Here is a 12,880-nt window from a genome sequence, read left to right as displayed (position 1 = left end):
TGCGGGATGTACCATTAGCGCCCCGCGCGGGGGGGGCAGTGCAAGAATGCACCACTGCAGCGGGGAGGGGCGTGGTTGCCATGGCGACAGCGCTGGGACGCCGCGGCCTAGCACAGCTCCCGGGCCCGGCGCTTCTTCCCCGCGGTTGCTGCTGATTCCTCCGAGCCCCCCGGTTCCCTCCGGCTCCCCGGCACTCCTGGAGGCTGCCGGGCCCGGGGGTGCCGTGCGGGTCTGCTCCAGCAGACTGTGCCGGTAGGGCTGGTGGCCCCGTCGCTCCCGGGCCTGGTGGCCCCGTTGCTCCCCGGCCGTGTCCCGCCGGTCCCGTGCCCGGCCCACCGCGCCCCATGGCGCACCTCCTGGGCCACCGCGGCTGCATGGAGAGCCTGCGGGCCGACCTGCGGGACCTGCAGGCCGCCATCGCCGACGTGTGCTCCCGGGCCGGCGCCGTGCGCTTCCCCTCCTGGAAGTTCCCCGACAAGGTGTCCTGCGAGCTGGACATAGCGCTGCTGCTGCAGCGCTACAGGCACAGCGACAGCGAGCCCGAGTTCAGCCAGCACGCACACGTGGTGCTGCTGGAGCTGCTCATTGACAGGTGAGAGCCCCCAGGCAGCCCGGAGCGGCTCCTGCCCCGCGGGGAAGGGCACCTTGTGTCTGATGTGCTGGGCTTATCCAAGTCCTAGCAAAGGTTTTGGGCACCTCAGCACAGACAAAGCTGTTAGAGAGCATCCAGATGAGGGCGGAGAGGGTGGTGAAGGGCTGGGCATGAGAGCACTTGGTCTGTTCAGCTGCAACAGAGAAGACTGAGGTCAGATCTCAGCGGGGCTGCAGCTCCTCCCGGGGCACTGCTCTGATCTCTGTGACCGGGGATGGGATTCAAAGGAATGGCTGGAGCTGTGTCAGGGAGGTTTAGACTGGATATCAGGAAAAGGTTCTTCCCCCAGAGGGTGCTCAGGCAGGTGCCCCAGGGAGTAATCACAGAATCAGCTGGGTTGGAAAAGGCCTTGGAGATCATCAAGTGCAACCTAAGATGTAATGCCACCTTATCAATGGCACCAAGTGCCACATCAGGGCCCCGAGGCTGCCAGAGCTCCAGGTGCCTTTGGACAATGCTCTCAGGCACAGGGTGGGATTGCTGGGGTGTCTGTGCAGGGACAGGAGTTGGACTGGATGATCCCTGGGTCCCCTCCAGCTCAGGATATCCCATGTTTTCATGAAGTCTTGGATGCTTTGTTCCCCATGTATCTTCACGATGGGCAGCGCCAGCACCTTGGCCTCATGCTCTGCTGAGTTTAAAACCCAACTCCTTTCCCTGCTTAGAGCTCCCAGCACACACTGGCCACAAAGAAGCAGAGCCAGAGGTGGAGCAGATGGGACAGGCTTATTAAAATACCTCCCAAAACTTTGGAAACAGCTGCATCAACAGCCCCGGCAGGCCAAAGCCCCTTTTGCAGTCTGGGTGAAATAAATACAGCTCTGATTTAAAAGATGAGCCATTCCCACTGAGCTGTTGACCCTAAAAGTCAGGATTTGCAGTGCCAAATCTTTGGGGGGAGCTTAATCACAATTTCTGGGAAGTGGCTGCTGCATGAACTGCCCACACCGGGGCAGTCCCGGGAGCACCCATCCCGCCCTCCCGCATCCCCGGGGCTTTGCCTGGCGATGGGAGGGGGCCGGCCCTGGCCCAGCTGGCAGTGCCAGCTCCAGGGTGTGTTTTCCCGTGGGGACAGGCTGCTGCTGCTGCTGCAGAGCTTCACCGGCTACGCGGACGCGGTGCTGAGCGGGCAGGCGGTGCCGCCGCCGCGGGGCCCGGGGCCCTGCATGTCCGCGGGGCTCACGGCCAGGACCTTCTGGAGCACCATGCTGAAACTCGGGGCCTTCTGCCAGCAGCTCCGCCACGAGGTGGGACATCTGGGGACGTCCCACGAGCTGAGTCACTCCTCTCCCCCTCTGGATTTGGATCGTGGGCCTTCTCAACACCCTGTGGCCGCGCACCCTTTGAGTGCTGGCCCCTGTGTCGCACATCTGTCCCTTCCCTCCGCCCCTCCCAGCTGTGCCACTGCATCCCTCCTGCTCCAGGGTCTCGAGATGAGTGAGCTGGGCTGCCTCTAGAGCTTGGAAAATATTCTCCTATTGCCAAAATGCTGCAGCTCTGCTGATCCCACTGTGGAGCTGAGCTGTCTCAAGACAGTGAAATAATTGGTGGTAAAAACAACCTCTCCTGCATTTTATTTTCCCCAACATGATCTTTCTCATGGAAAAGTCTCAGAACAATCCATGTGGCAAAACCAGGAGGCAGTGCAGAGGGTGGGAAAGAAGGGATGGTGGGGAGTATGTTTTGCTGCTGAGGCTTCCCCTTGGTCACTGCCCCTTTGGCTGCATTGCTGTCCTATCTCAACACCTGATTTAGGCTTTTATGGGTCATTTCCACTTTGATCTGGGCTCTGGTTTCATTCTGTGCTCTCTCCCTCGGGGGAGGGATTGCAGGTGGGAGATCCCCACACAGCAATCCACTCCACCCTCTGCTCCCCAGGCTGGGAAATACCAGAAGGAGCACCTGAAACGCTTCTCTCCAGATGTTTTGGAGTCAGGAACTGCCCTAGAGGCTGCCCAGTCCACTTCTGTGTGCCCCAGCCTGGCTCAGAGCACCCGCAGTGTCCTCACACAGACCCCAGGGTCACCCCTGGGCTCCTGTGACACCTGCTCCAGCGCCCAGGCCAGCCTCCACGAGGTGGGCAGAGCCATCACCAGCATCTGCCAGAGCCAGAACATCCCTTCAGCTCTCAGCAAATTCCAGGAGGCGCTGGAGGACAGCTCAGGGAGAAGGAACCTCTCTGCAACAGACGTGAGCTACTGGGCCTCGGAGCAGAGCAAGGACCTCTCCCGGATCAACAAACACCTCCAGGGGCTGCTGCAGCAGCTGAACCCCGTGAAGGCTGAGCTGGAAGAGATGGGCAGACAGAAGGACAAGCTGCAGAAACAGGTTGAGGACTTTTCCAGAAAGCTGCGGGCAGAGAAGGCCACCCAAGCAGAGCAGCAGAAGAAGGCTGAGCAGGGCCTGAAAGCCAAGGAAAAGGAGCATTCCGAGGCTGTGGCCAGGCTGGAGCAGGACAAGGATGATCTCCGGAGAGGTACAGAGGCCTGGGGGCATTTGCAGGCAGAATAACAGTCTTTGGGCAAATTTTGGCCCCTCCACAACCAGCAGGACTTTTAGTAGGTGCTGGGGGATTCTCCCTGCTGTGAGGCCAATCCCAGGCAGTGGGAGTTGGTTGTGTGTCCTATCACTGCCTCCTCCCTGGTAGCACAATCAGGATGAAAACACTTTGGTGTGGCTGTTTGCTGCCCCTTGGTTTAGTTTTATTTTGAAGAACTGGTTAATGAGAGGGTTTTTGTACTGGTTTAGGAGCTGCTCTGCTGGAGGAGCAACTGTGGGCCCTGAAGGAGGAGCTGGCAGCGAAGCAGGTGGCTGTGCAGGAGCTGGGTAAGGGGCTCACGCAGGGACTCACCCAGCTCACACATCTCCACCCTCACCCTGGCCTCACGAGTGTTTCACACCCGTGTAGCCCCCTGCACCCCCAGACTGGGCTGTAGAGCTGAGGGGATGGGCAGAGGATGGGCCTCCTTCACTCAGCCAGTGCCAGAGTGGGCTGATGCTGCTGGAGGTTTGGGGGGGTGGGGGGGGTCACAGGCCTCCTGTCAGACCTGCCTCCCTTTGCCAGGGCTTGTGGAGGGCATGGGGTGCCCCTGAACAGAATCACAGACTGGTTTGGACGGGCAGGGACATTAAAGCCCATCCCATTTCACCCCTGCCATGGGCAGGGATGCCTTCCACTCTCCAGGCTGCTCCAAGCCCTGTCCAGCCTGGCCTTGGACACTGCTAGGGATCCAGGGGCAGCCACAGCTTCTGTGGACACCCGTGCCAGGGCCTGCCCACCCTCACAGGGAATAATCTCTTCCTCCTATCCCATCTAACCTTGCCCTCTGGCAGTGGGAAGCCATTCCCCCTTATTCTGTCACTCCAGGCCCTTTTCCCAAGTCCCTCTCCAGCTCTTTTGGAGCCCCTCCAGGCACTGGAAGGGGTTCTTAAGTTCTCTCTGGAGCCTTCTCTTCTTCAGGCTGAACACCCCCATCCCTCTCATTACCTCCATGGCCCTCCAGCCTCCCACCCTGCCCAGCCTGGGCCATGGTGGCTGTGTCTTCCCAGAGCTCTCCAAGACCACCTTGCTGGAGGAGATGAGGACCACAATGGTGGCCCGGAGCCGGGTGCTGGAGTTGGAGGAGAAGGTGCAGGTGCTCACAGGCCAGAGGGACAGCCTGGAGCAGGAGCTGAGTGCCACCAGCATGCAGCTGGAGAAGGAGAAGGTCCGTGTGGAGAGCATGTTCCGGCACGAGGAGGTACGGCCGCTCCGCAGCGGTGGGATGGCTGAGCTGCTGCTGCTGCTGCTGTCAGGGCTGTGGGGAATGGGTGCCCCAGCCCCACACGGGCTCACCCCCCACCACAGTCCCTGCAGGCCAAGCAGAGGACCCTGCTGCAGCAGCTGGACAGCCTGGACCGGGAGCGTGAGGAGCTCCAGGCCAGCCTGGGAGAGGCCGAGGAGGACAAGGCCCGGCTGGCTGAGCAGCTGGAGCAGAGCCAGGAGCAGAGTGGGAAACAGCTCCAGGCACAGCAGGTGAGTGCTGGTACCCAGGTGTGGGACACAGCTGTGTCACTGAGCTGTCAGGAGCCACACGCTGCCCTGCCCACAGCCAGAGTTTTCCCAGGAGGGGTACTCTGAGGCCTTGGGTGACATTGCCACATGGCCACATCCCCGTGGGATTCCCTGAGGAAGAGCCCTCTCCCTCCACCCTGTGCCAGACAAGTCTCTAGTTGATTCAGGGCAGAGGGGAGCAGCAGGAAGGGACATCTTGAGGTGCTTCCACATCTCCAGTGTTCTGTTCTTGGACACCTGGACATGCTCCACATTTCATGGCTGGTGTTCTGGCTCCCAGCACACGCAGGGATCTCACAGCTAAAGCCCTGCACATTGTCCACTTCCAACTGCCATAGGACATCCTTGTCATCAGGGAGGGGTGAGAGCCTTCCACTAGAGCCTTCCTTCCATGAGAGGCTGAGTCCTCACTCCTGACAACTTCATCTCCTCCCCACCATGCCATGCAGGAGCTGCTGGACACGCTGCAGCAGGAGAAGCTGGCACTGGAGCAATCCATCCTGGAGCTGCAGGCGAACACATCCCGGCTGGAGGAAGAGGCACAGGAGCTGAGGAAGCGGGAAAGGCTCCTGGTGTTGTTCCCTGATCTCCATGTCCCCACTGAGACGCAGTTTGAGAGTAAGGGAGCAGATGGCAGCACAGTGGGTTTGTGCCTTGGGGTCTCCAGAGCTCCCAGGGGATCCTGCTGGCCCCAGACACTCCGTTTGTCCCACTGATAGCTGGGAAGTGCTCAGACCCCGTGCAAAGCTGTGACCATCCCAACATGGGTGCTCCCTGCATGGGCGCTGTGCATCCCACATCTGGGCCAGGACATACAGCAGGACCAGGACATGGCAGAGCTTCCTTTGCCCACAGGGCTTGGGGTCCCAGCTGCCACTTCCTGGGCTGTGCCACTGCTCCCTGCCCGGGGCAGGCTCCTTTCCTTGGCAGGCAGGAGGGACGCCCATGACTCTGAGCAGACAGGCAGCAGCAGCAGGCTGGGCTTTGTTGGATTTTGTTTGCAGGCAGTGGGAACTTTACAGAGGACATGGAGAGTCAGCTCCAGGCCAACAAGATCCGGATCCAGGTGCTGGAGCGGGAGAACACACGGCTTGAGACTCTGCTCACCAAGGTGAAGGCAGCAGCTGAGCAGGGCGTGCTCAAGGTGAGCTGGGTGCCACAGGAGTGGGTGCTGTGTATCCCAAAACTACCCTGAGGCCCGCACACATCCTCTGGTGACCCCAGGAGGACCAAGTCCAAACTCCTCATGCTGCTGGGAGGTTGCTCTGGTTTAACTGGTGTTGCCTGAGGTGCCCAGGGCATGGTAGCCAAGGGATGTGACTGGAGCTGAAACTGGTGGGGGGAAATTTCACCTCCTCTTCCTTTCCCCAGCTCGTCCCACAGGCCCAGCTGGGGTCCCAGCTCCACAGGGAAGCCAGCAGGCAGGACATTGGGTGAGTAGGAACCCAGAGGAAAGAGCTGGGGGTGGATTCCCTGCACTTCCTCCCCTTTAACTGCTCCCACCCCGCAGGCGGCTCAGCAGCGGGAGCAGCAGGGACAGCACAGGGATGCCAGGATGCATTGACAAGGCCTGGCATAGAGCCCCCAGCAGCCAGCACTCCAGGAAACTCCGGGCAGAGCTCACATCCCAGGCCAAACCCTGCCTAACTCTCCCAGTGCAACGCCTGGGGCTTGGCCTCCACTCACACCACACCGCAGCTCACCGCAAATAAACACGGATCAGTCCGAATTTCCTAACAGAGAAATTGTTCCACCAGCAGCCACCTGCCCTGCCCAGGGGACCTTGTTACCAGCTCTTTGTGCGTCAGGAAGGGAAACCAGGGCTCTGCCTGGTTCCTTGGGGAGCTGCTCCAGGGACGTTCCTGGGCACTGGGATCAGTCACCCATGGCTACGCTGCTGCTGGAGTTCCCCAGAAGAGCCCTGGGGTTGGTGCCAGGGCACAGCGTGTGCTAGCTCCTGCCAGGATCCATTCCCAAGAGGGGACTGGGATGTGGCCACACTTGGAAGAGGAAAGCAGAGCTGGTGTGGGATGAGAGGAGTGCGAGCTGCCCTCAGCCCACCAGCACAGCCACAACCTGGGAAAGTCATTCCCCCCTCCATCCATGAGCACCAAGGGGCTGGGAACCACTGAGTCACTGGCACAGGCTGGCCCTGACCTCTGAGCTGCCTGCCCAGCACTGAGCCCCACGCAAAACCCACACAAACCACACAGCCAGCCCTTGCTCCATGTTTAATAGGGATGGACACGTGCCATGGTGTGTCCCCAGCGACCGTGCTGGTGAGCCGACCCCTGTGTTGGCTCTCCAGCCAACTCATGCCATCCTTTCTAATAAGTTATTATAAATAAAGGCTCCAACCCCTGCCCTCCCACGGTGAGGCTGTGAGTCACCCCACAGCCCTGCCAGCCCCAGCCCTGGCAGGTCTGTCACCCACCTCCCGGAGGGGCTGGCACGGCAGCCAGGCTCTGCCTACCCTGCCACAGCTACCAGCAAATAGACAAAAAACCCGACAATTAGAAAAATTACTGTGAGCAGGGCAAGAGTGCAGCAGGACCAGGGCTCTCCCTGCCCCAGTCCCCACCCCGTTACACCCATGGGTGCCCCAAGTCTTCCCAGCACTGTCCAGCTGGATCCCCCACCCCTCTACTCACATCCAGCAGGAGAGCCCAAAGTCCTTCCCTCTCCGAAGTCTGGGCACTGTGATGGGCACAGCCACACCAACCCTGCTCCAGCAGCAAGCGCTGCTCGATGGGCACCCCCTGTCCCCTCCTGTCCCTGGAGCAGCTGTGGGTCTGTCCCTGGAGCGTGTCCTCGGGCCAGCTAGCTGTCCGTGCAGCAGTTCCCTGCAAAGGAGGACAGACAGCCTTGGCACAGGGAGCCTGGCAGGCTCCAGCTCCTCCCCAGCCTGTGCCCCAGGCTCAGGGGGGCTCAGCTGGGCACCGGGGCCGTTCTCACCCAGGATGTTGCGCTTGCAGAGAGGGCAGGTCTGCTGCAGCAGGAGCCAGGGATCCACACAGTCCCGGTGGAACTCATGGGAGCAGGGCAGCACCCGCAGCCACTGCCAGCAGGGAAGTGAGGGCACATGTGAGCACAGCTGGGTGCCAGGGACACAGCCCAGACCCTGGCAGGGACACCCCGGCCCCGGCCAGCGACCGGAGGCTCGGCCGGGGGTGGGCTCCAGTCCCACCTGGCTCTTGTGGAACTGGTCCAGGCACACAGCACAGCTGTCGATCTCGCAGGCCCGGCTCCGGGGCGGCTTCCCAGGATGGTACCGCCGGGTTTTCAGCGCCGACAGCCGCCGCCGGATGTGCTGCTTCAGGTCCAGCTGTGGGGGCAGAGGTGAGGGTCAGAGCCCACCCCAAAACCCCAGCACGGTGCACAGCAGAGACATTCCCACATTCCCACCTCGGCGTCCCGCTCCGACAGGTCCTGCCGCGACTGGCGCTGGGCCTGCACCATGACGCCGGTGCAGAGCAGCAGGGCGATCAGCAGGATGGTGTTCCACAGCTGCTGCAGGTACTTCTGTGGGGACAGCGCGGTGGGGACGGCAGCCGGACACCCGGCCCCGCTCCCGGCCCTGCTCCCAGCCCCGCTGGAGCCCGGTGCCGTACCTGGACCTGCGAGCTGCTCTCCCCGGGGCAGATGACCCCCTGCCACTCCCCGTAGAGGCCCCCTCGGGACAGGCCGCAGGTGGACCAGAGCGTGAGGGTCACTCCCTGCAGGGCAGGACACGGCATTGCTGATGGCCACGGCAGCGTCCAGCGATGGCAGCACACGTGTCCCAGGAGGAGGAACGCTGCTGCTGCCAGCTGCCCTGCGCCCATGGGTTCCCTTCCCTGTTCCCTGCAGCTGCTTCCCATGGATCGGAGAAGTTTGGCTGGGCACAGTCATGCCCTGCTCTCCCATTGGCAGAATGAGGAAGAGGACAGACAAACATACCAGGTTTTCCAGCAGCACTGCCTGGTACGTGATCTTCGCCGTAGCCTGGAGCCCACTGTGAGCAAAGAGGAAAGTGTCAATTCCATGGACACGGCAAAATTTGGGCACAGCTCCCCTGTGCCAGGGGATGGGCAGTGACTGAGGGGACCAGAGGAACATGCAGGGGAGGTGACAGCAAGACACTTCCTCCCCAGCTGTGCCCAGCCCTCAGTGACCCTGCACAGGGCTCTTCCTCCCAGCCTTGTGCCTCAGTTTCCCCATGTGTGGCAACACGGCAGTAATCCCACTAGTCAGGAGGATAGACAGGGTCCCACTGCTGCTGCTGGTGAGAACAAACACCCACAGAGGTTGTTTGACAAGGAGCAACCAGTCTGGATAATTTCTACTGAGAGTGCTAAAGCTCTTGGCTGAGGCCACCTGCCACCACATGGGACCTATGGAAGGGCTCCTGCCCTGGGGAAGGGACGGATCTGACCCAGATGTCCCCTGGAAAAACATCTCAGCCCCAGCTGGCCTTGGCATGGCTCAACACCACCCCAGCAAACATGATGGGCTGAGTCAGGGCTGTGGGGAATGGGTGCCCCAGCCCCACACGGGCTCACCCCAGGTGGTCCCTGGGTGTCACAAGCTGCTGGGGGACAAAGCAAGGCCAAGGTAGTGACAAGGCAGGGCCCAGCCCCTCCCACAGCACGGCCGTACCGCAGCAGCGCTCCCAGCAGCCTGGTGACATTGTCTGAGGACTGGATGATGACGACGGGCTTGGCCAGCAGCTGGGACACGTCCAGCTGCAGCGGGAGGGAAGCAGAGCGGTCAGCGGGGCGCGATCCCCGCCCGGCCCCGCCACTGGCACTGCCCTACCTCACGGATGGCGTTCTGGTTCAGCGCCAGGATGAGCAGGGCAGAGGCCCCCAGCACCAGAGCTCGCTTCATCTGCAGGGACAGTGGGGACACCATCAGGGGACAGCCGGGCTGTGTCCCCAACAAGCTCCTGTCCCGCTGCAGGAAGCACCCAGCACGTCTCTGCCACGGTGAAGAGTCACAAGGGACCCAAGAGGAGCCAGAAGCTGTCAAGAGACCCCCCTGGGCAGCCAAGCACAGACCAGGACCCCTCAGATCTGGCCAGGAGACACCCCAGGAGACACCCCTGTGGGTTTGTGACCTGCAAACACCATGGCAGCCCTCAGGCCAGGCAGGGGAGACAGGGTCAGACAGAGGGTCACCTTGGTGACAACGGCGGTGGTGAAGGACTCCTCCTTGGCACCCCGGGGGCCCTCAGCCGGCTCCTCGGTGCCCACGGGCACCACCCCGATCCAGCTGTTGGCAGCGCTCAGCTCCGGCTCCACGTCACCCACCTGGGGACATGGCAAGGAGAGGGAGAGCTGGGATGAACCCCAAGATTCAGGGCACCCCGAAAGCACCCCCATGCCCCAGGAGTCCTGGTGAGTCGGGCACTGTGTGGGGACAGGGAGAGCAGCTGGGGTAACACAGTGAAAACAGCCTGGCCCCCACTGCCACTGTGCCCCTGCGTGCACCTCCCGTCTGCTGCTGGCCACACCCGAGCACCGGGCATCCTGCCCTGGTCAGCCCCCAGTGCCTCCGGCCTCCCCACCAATCCCCCAGTGCCTCCCAGCGCCCTTCAGTTCCTACTCCTCCCTGCCCCATTCCCTTCCCACTGCCCAAGGACTCACGGCAGCACACTGACCGTGCCCTGCCAATGCCCCCTGGTCTCTTAATGCCTCCCAGTTCCCACTGCTTCCCCTCATCACTGCCGCCCAGCAGCCAGCCCCACCCGCAGCAGCCCTGGATGCCTCCCAGTGCTCCCAGTCCCCACTGCTCCCCTCCCTCCCTTGCTGTCCCCCAGTACCTCCCAGAGCCCTCCACTTCCAGCTTCTCCCCTCCCAGTCTGGGCAGTGCCGGCAGCCCCCAGCCCCACCCGCGCTCACCAGCACCAGGCGGCCTCGGATCTCCATCTCCTCCCGCTCCCCGCGCGGGCCGCCCCGGCCCGGCCCGGCCCGGCCGCCCCCCGCTCCCAGCACGGCCCCGCGCAGCGTGTACGAGCCGCCGGGCACCGCGGCCGCGCCGCCGGCCCCGGCCGGCCCCGCCGGCCCGGGCCCCGACACGGCCACCTCGACCCGCGCGGGGGTGGCGGGCCCCGGGCCGGCCCGGCCGAGCGCCAGCAGCGGGGCGAGCAGCGCCGCCCGCACCGCCGCCATGGCTGCGCGCCCCGCGCCCCGCGGCGCCCCCTGCCGGCCCGGAGGACCCCGCGCCTCGCCGCCCGCAGGGGGAGCCCGAGAGCCGGAGCGGGACAGGAGCGGGTGGGAACGGGACGGGTCGGGACAAGGGTCGGGATGGGAACGGGGACCGGGATGGGAATCGGGACAGGGATCGGGATGGGAACGGGGACAGGGATCGGGACGGGAACGGGGACAGGGATCGGGACAAGGGTCGGGATGGGAACGGGGACCGGGATGGGAATCGGGACAGGGATCGGGACAAGGGGCAGGATGAGGACAGGGATCGGGATGGGAATCGGGACAGGGATCGGGGCAAGGGTCGGGATGGGGACAGGGACCGGGATGGGAACGGGGACAGGGATTGGGATGGGAATCGGGACAGGGATCGGGACAAGGGGCAGGATGAGGACAGGGATCGGGATGGGAATCGGGACAGGGATCGGGGCAAGGGTCGGGATGGGGACAGGGATCGGGATGGGAATCGGGACAGGGATCGGGGCAAGGGTCGGGATGGGGACAGGGATCGGGATGGGAATCAGGGCAGGGACTGAGACAAAGGTTGGGATGGGGACAGGGATCGGGATGGGAACGGGGACCGGGATGGGAATCGGGACAGGGATTGGGATGGGAATCTGGACAGGGATCGGGACAAGGGTCGGGATGGGGACAGGGACCGGGATGGGAATGGGGACAGGGACTGGGACAAGGGTTGGGATGGGGACAGGGATGGGAACAGGGACAAGGATTGGGACAAGAGTCGAGATGGGGACAAGACTGGGTTGGGGATGGGGACAGGGACCAGGATGGGAATCGGGACAGGGATCGGGATGGGGACAGGAACAGGGATTGGGACAAGGGTCGGGATAATGAAAGACAGGGGATGGGGACACGGATGGAGACAGGGACAGGAACCACTGCCAGGACGGGGATGGGGGCCGGAGGGACAGAGATAGGGATGGGGATGCAGACCAGGATGAGGACAAAGAGCAGGAGAGGTACAGTAACAGGGAGCAGGGACCAAAACTGAGACAGGGACAAGGAGCATGACCAAGCTGGACACTTGGACAGAGCAGGGATGAAGAAGGTGATGGGGACAGGGACACGGAATTGGGGCTGACAAGGGCTGAGACTGGGATGGGAACCAGCACTGGGACAGGGAGGGGGCAGGGGCAGAGATAAGGATGAGACCAGGATGGGAGCAGAACCAGGAACCAGGTGGAAAACAGGAACAAGGAGAGGCACTGGAAGAACAACAGGAAGTGGGACCAACACGTTGACAAAGGCCAGGACCAGGATGGGAACATGCAGAGGGACCAGGAGGAGGATGGGAAGCAGGAGAGAAACAGGGGCAGGGACTGGGAGCAGGAACAAGACAGGGACCAGTGCTGGGACCGGAACGGGAACTGGCAGCAGCAGCAGGACAGGAACAGGGACGAGCGCAGGGACCAGGAAACCAGCTGTCACCAGGAGAATGACAGGGGACACTGATACACACATCCCCACATGTGAATGGAGGGACACTTGGGGACACAGGGACACGGGCACCCACAGCCATGGCACGGGCAGGGACATGGGCACACCTGGGTGCCATGGACACACACCAACACCCGAGTACCAAAACCCAACCGCCCCCCACACTGGACACCCCTCAGCACCCCCAGCCTGGGGGCAGCCTCCAGTGCCACATCCTGACCCCTGGGTGCCCCATCCCGACCCCTGAGTGCCACATCCTGGCCCCACTCCGGCCACGTGTGCCCAGCACATGTGCCTCCGGGGGATTTGCCGGCTGGATTAGCTGCGGCACGGGCCCAGGCTGACCTCCTTTTGGCAGGGGCCACACCGGGAATGGGACTCGGGGCTGTGGGACCCAGTTCCCATGGCTGCAGGGTGCTGTGGGATGGGTCTGGATGTGTCCCCGTGTCCCCATCCATGTTTTAAGTGCGGGGGTGTAATCACAGGGTGAGCACATCCCTCCTCCCACGGCCGCAGCCGGAGCCGGTT

At 62.8% G+C, this 12,880-nt stretch overlaps 2 protein-coding genes across 2 annotated transcripts; one reads left to right on the top strand and one right to left on the bottom strand.

Annotated features, from left to right (window-relative positions):
* The first annotated feature begins 58 nt into the window (after window positions 1–58).
* On the top strand, window positions 59–6,435 carry CCDC157 (coiled-coil domain containing 157). Its single transcript, XM_031506221.3, has 10 exons — window positions 59–592; window positions 1,728–1,899; window positions 2,531–3,128; window positions 3,401–3,478; window positions 4,202–4,392; window positions 4,500–4,667; window positions 5,156–5,324; window positions 5,711–5,850; window positions 6,078–6,139; window positions 6,217–6,435. The coding sequence occupies exons 1-10, from the start codon at window positions 345–347 to the stop codon at window positions 6,416–6,418; spliced, it is 2,028 nt and encodes a 675-aa protein (XP_031362081.3). The 5' UTR covers window positions 59–344; the 3' UTR covers window positions 6,419–6,435.
* Window positions 6,436–6,922: 487 nt separating this feature from the next.
* RNF215 (ring finger protein 215) lies at window positions 6,923–10,858 on the bottom strand. The gene is made up of 10 exons (XM_021537359.3): window positions 10,589–10,858; window positions 9,866–9,997; window positions 9,504–9,575; window positions 9,345–9,430; window positions 8,646–8,700; window positions 8,318–8,422; window positions 8,112–8,228; window positions 7,894–8,031; window positions 7,662–7,764; window positions 6,923–7,549 (listed from the first exon to the last, which is right to left on the bottom strand). Exons 1-10 carry the CDS (start codon window positions 10,856–10,858, stop codon window positions 7,527–7,529), a joined length of 1,101 nt encoding a protein of 366 aa, XP_021393034.3. The 3' UTR covers window positions 6,923–7,526.
* Window positions 10,859–12,880: the final 2,022 nt, after the last annotated feature.

This window comes from Lonchura striata, chromosome 15 (assembly GCF_050655825.1).
Source record: "Lonchura striata isolate lonStrDom1 chromosome 15, ASM5065582v1, whole genome shotgun sequence".
NCBI lineage: Eukaryota > Metazoa > Chordata > Aves > Passeriformes > Estrildidae > Lonchura > Lonchura striata.
Note: the sequence above shows the minus strand (reverse complement) of the source record. Positions and strands in the feature narration are given on the sequence as shown.

Coding starts and splice junctions, on each gene's coding strand:
- CCDC157 (XM_031506221.3), top strand. CDS start 345: ATGGCGCACCTCCTGGGCCACCGCGGCTGCATGGAGAGCCTGCGGGCC. Junction 3,479..4,201: donor GGTGGCTGTGCAGGAGCTGG/GTAAGGGGCTCA, acceptor GTGTCTTCCCAG/AGCTCTCCAAGACCACCTTG. Junction 4,393..4,499: donor GCATGTTCCGGCACGAGGAG/GTACGGCCGCTC, acceptor CCCCCACCACAG/TCCCTGCAGGCCAAGCAGAG.
- RNF215 (XM_021537359.3), bottom strand. CDS start 10,858: ATGGCGGCGGTGCGGGCGGCGCTGCTCGCCCCGCTGCTGGCGCTCGGC. Junction 9,431..9,503: donor ACCAGAACGCCATCCGTGAG/GTAGGGCAGTGC, acceptor CTCCCGCTGCAG/CTGGACGTGTCCCAGCTGCT. Junction 7,550..7,661: donor CTGCAAGCGCAACATCCTGG/GTGAGAACGGCC, acceptor CCTCCTTTGCAG/GGAACTGCTGCACGGACAGC.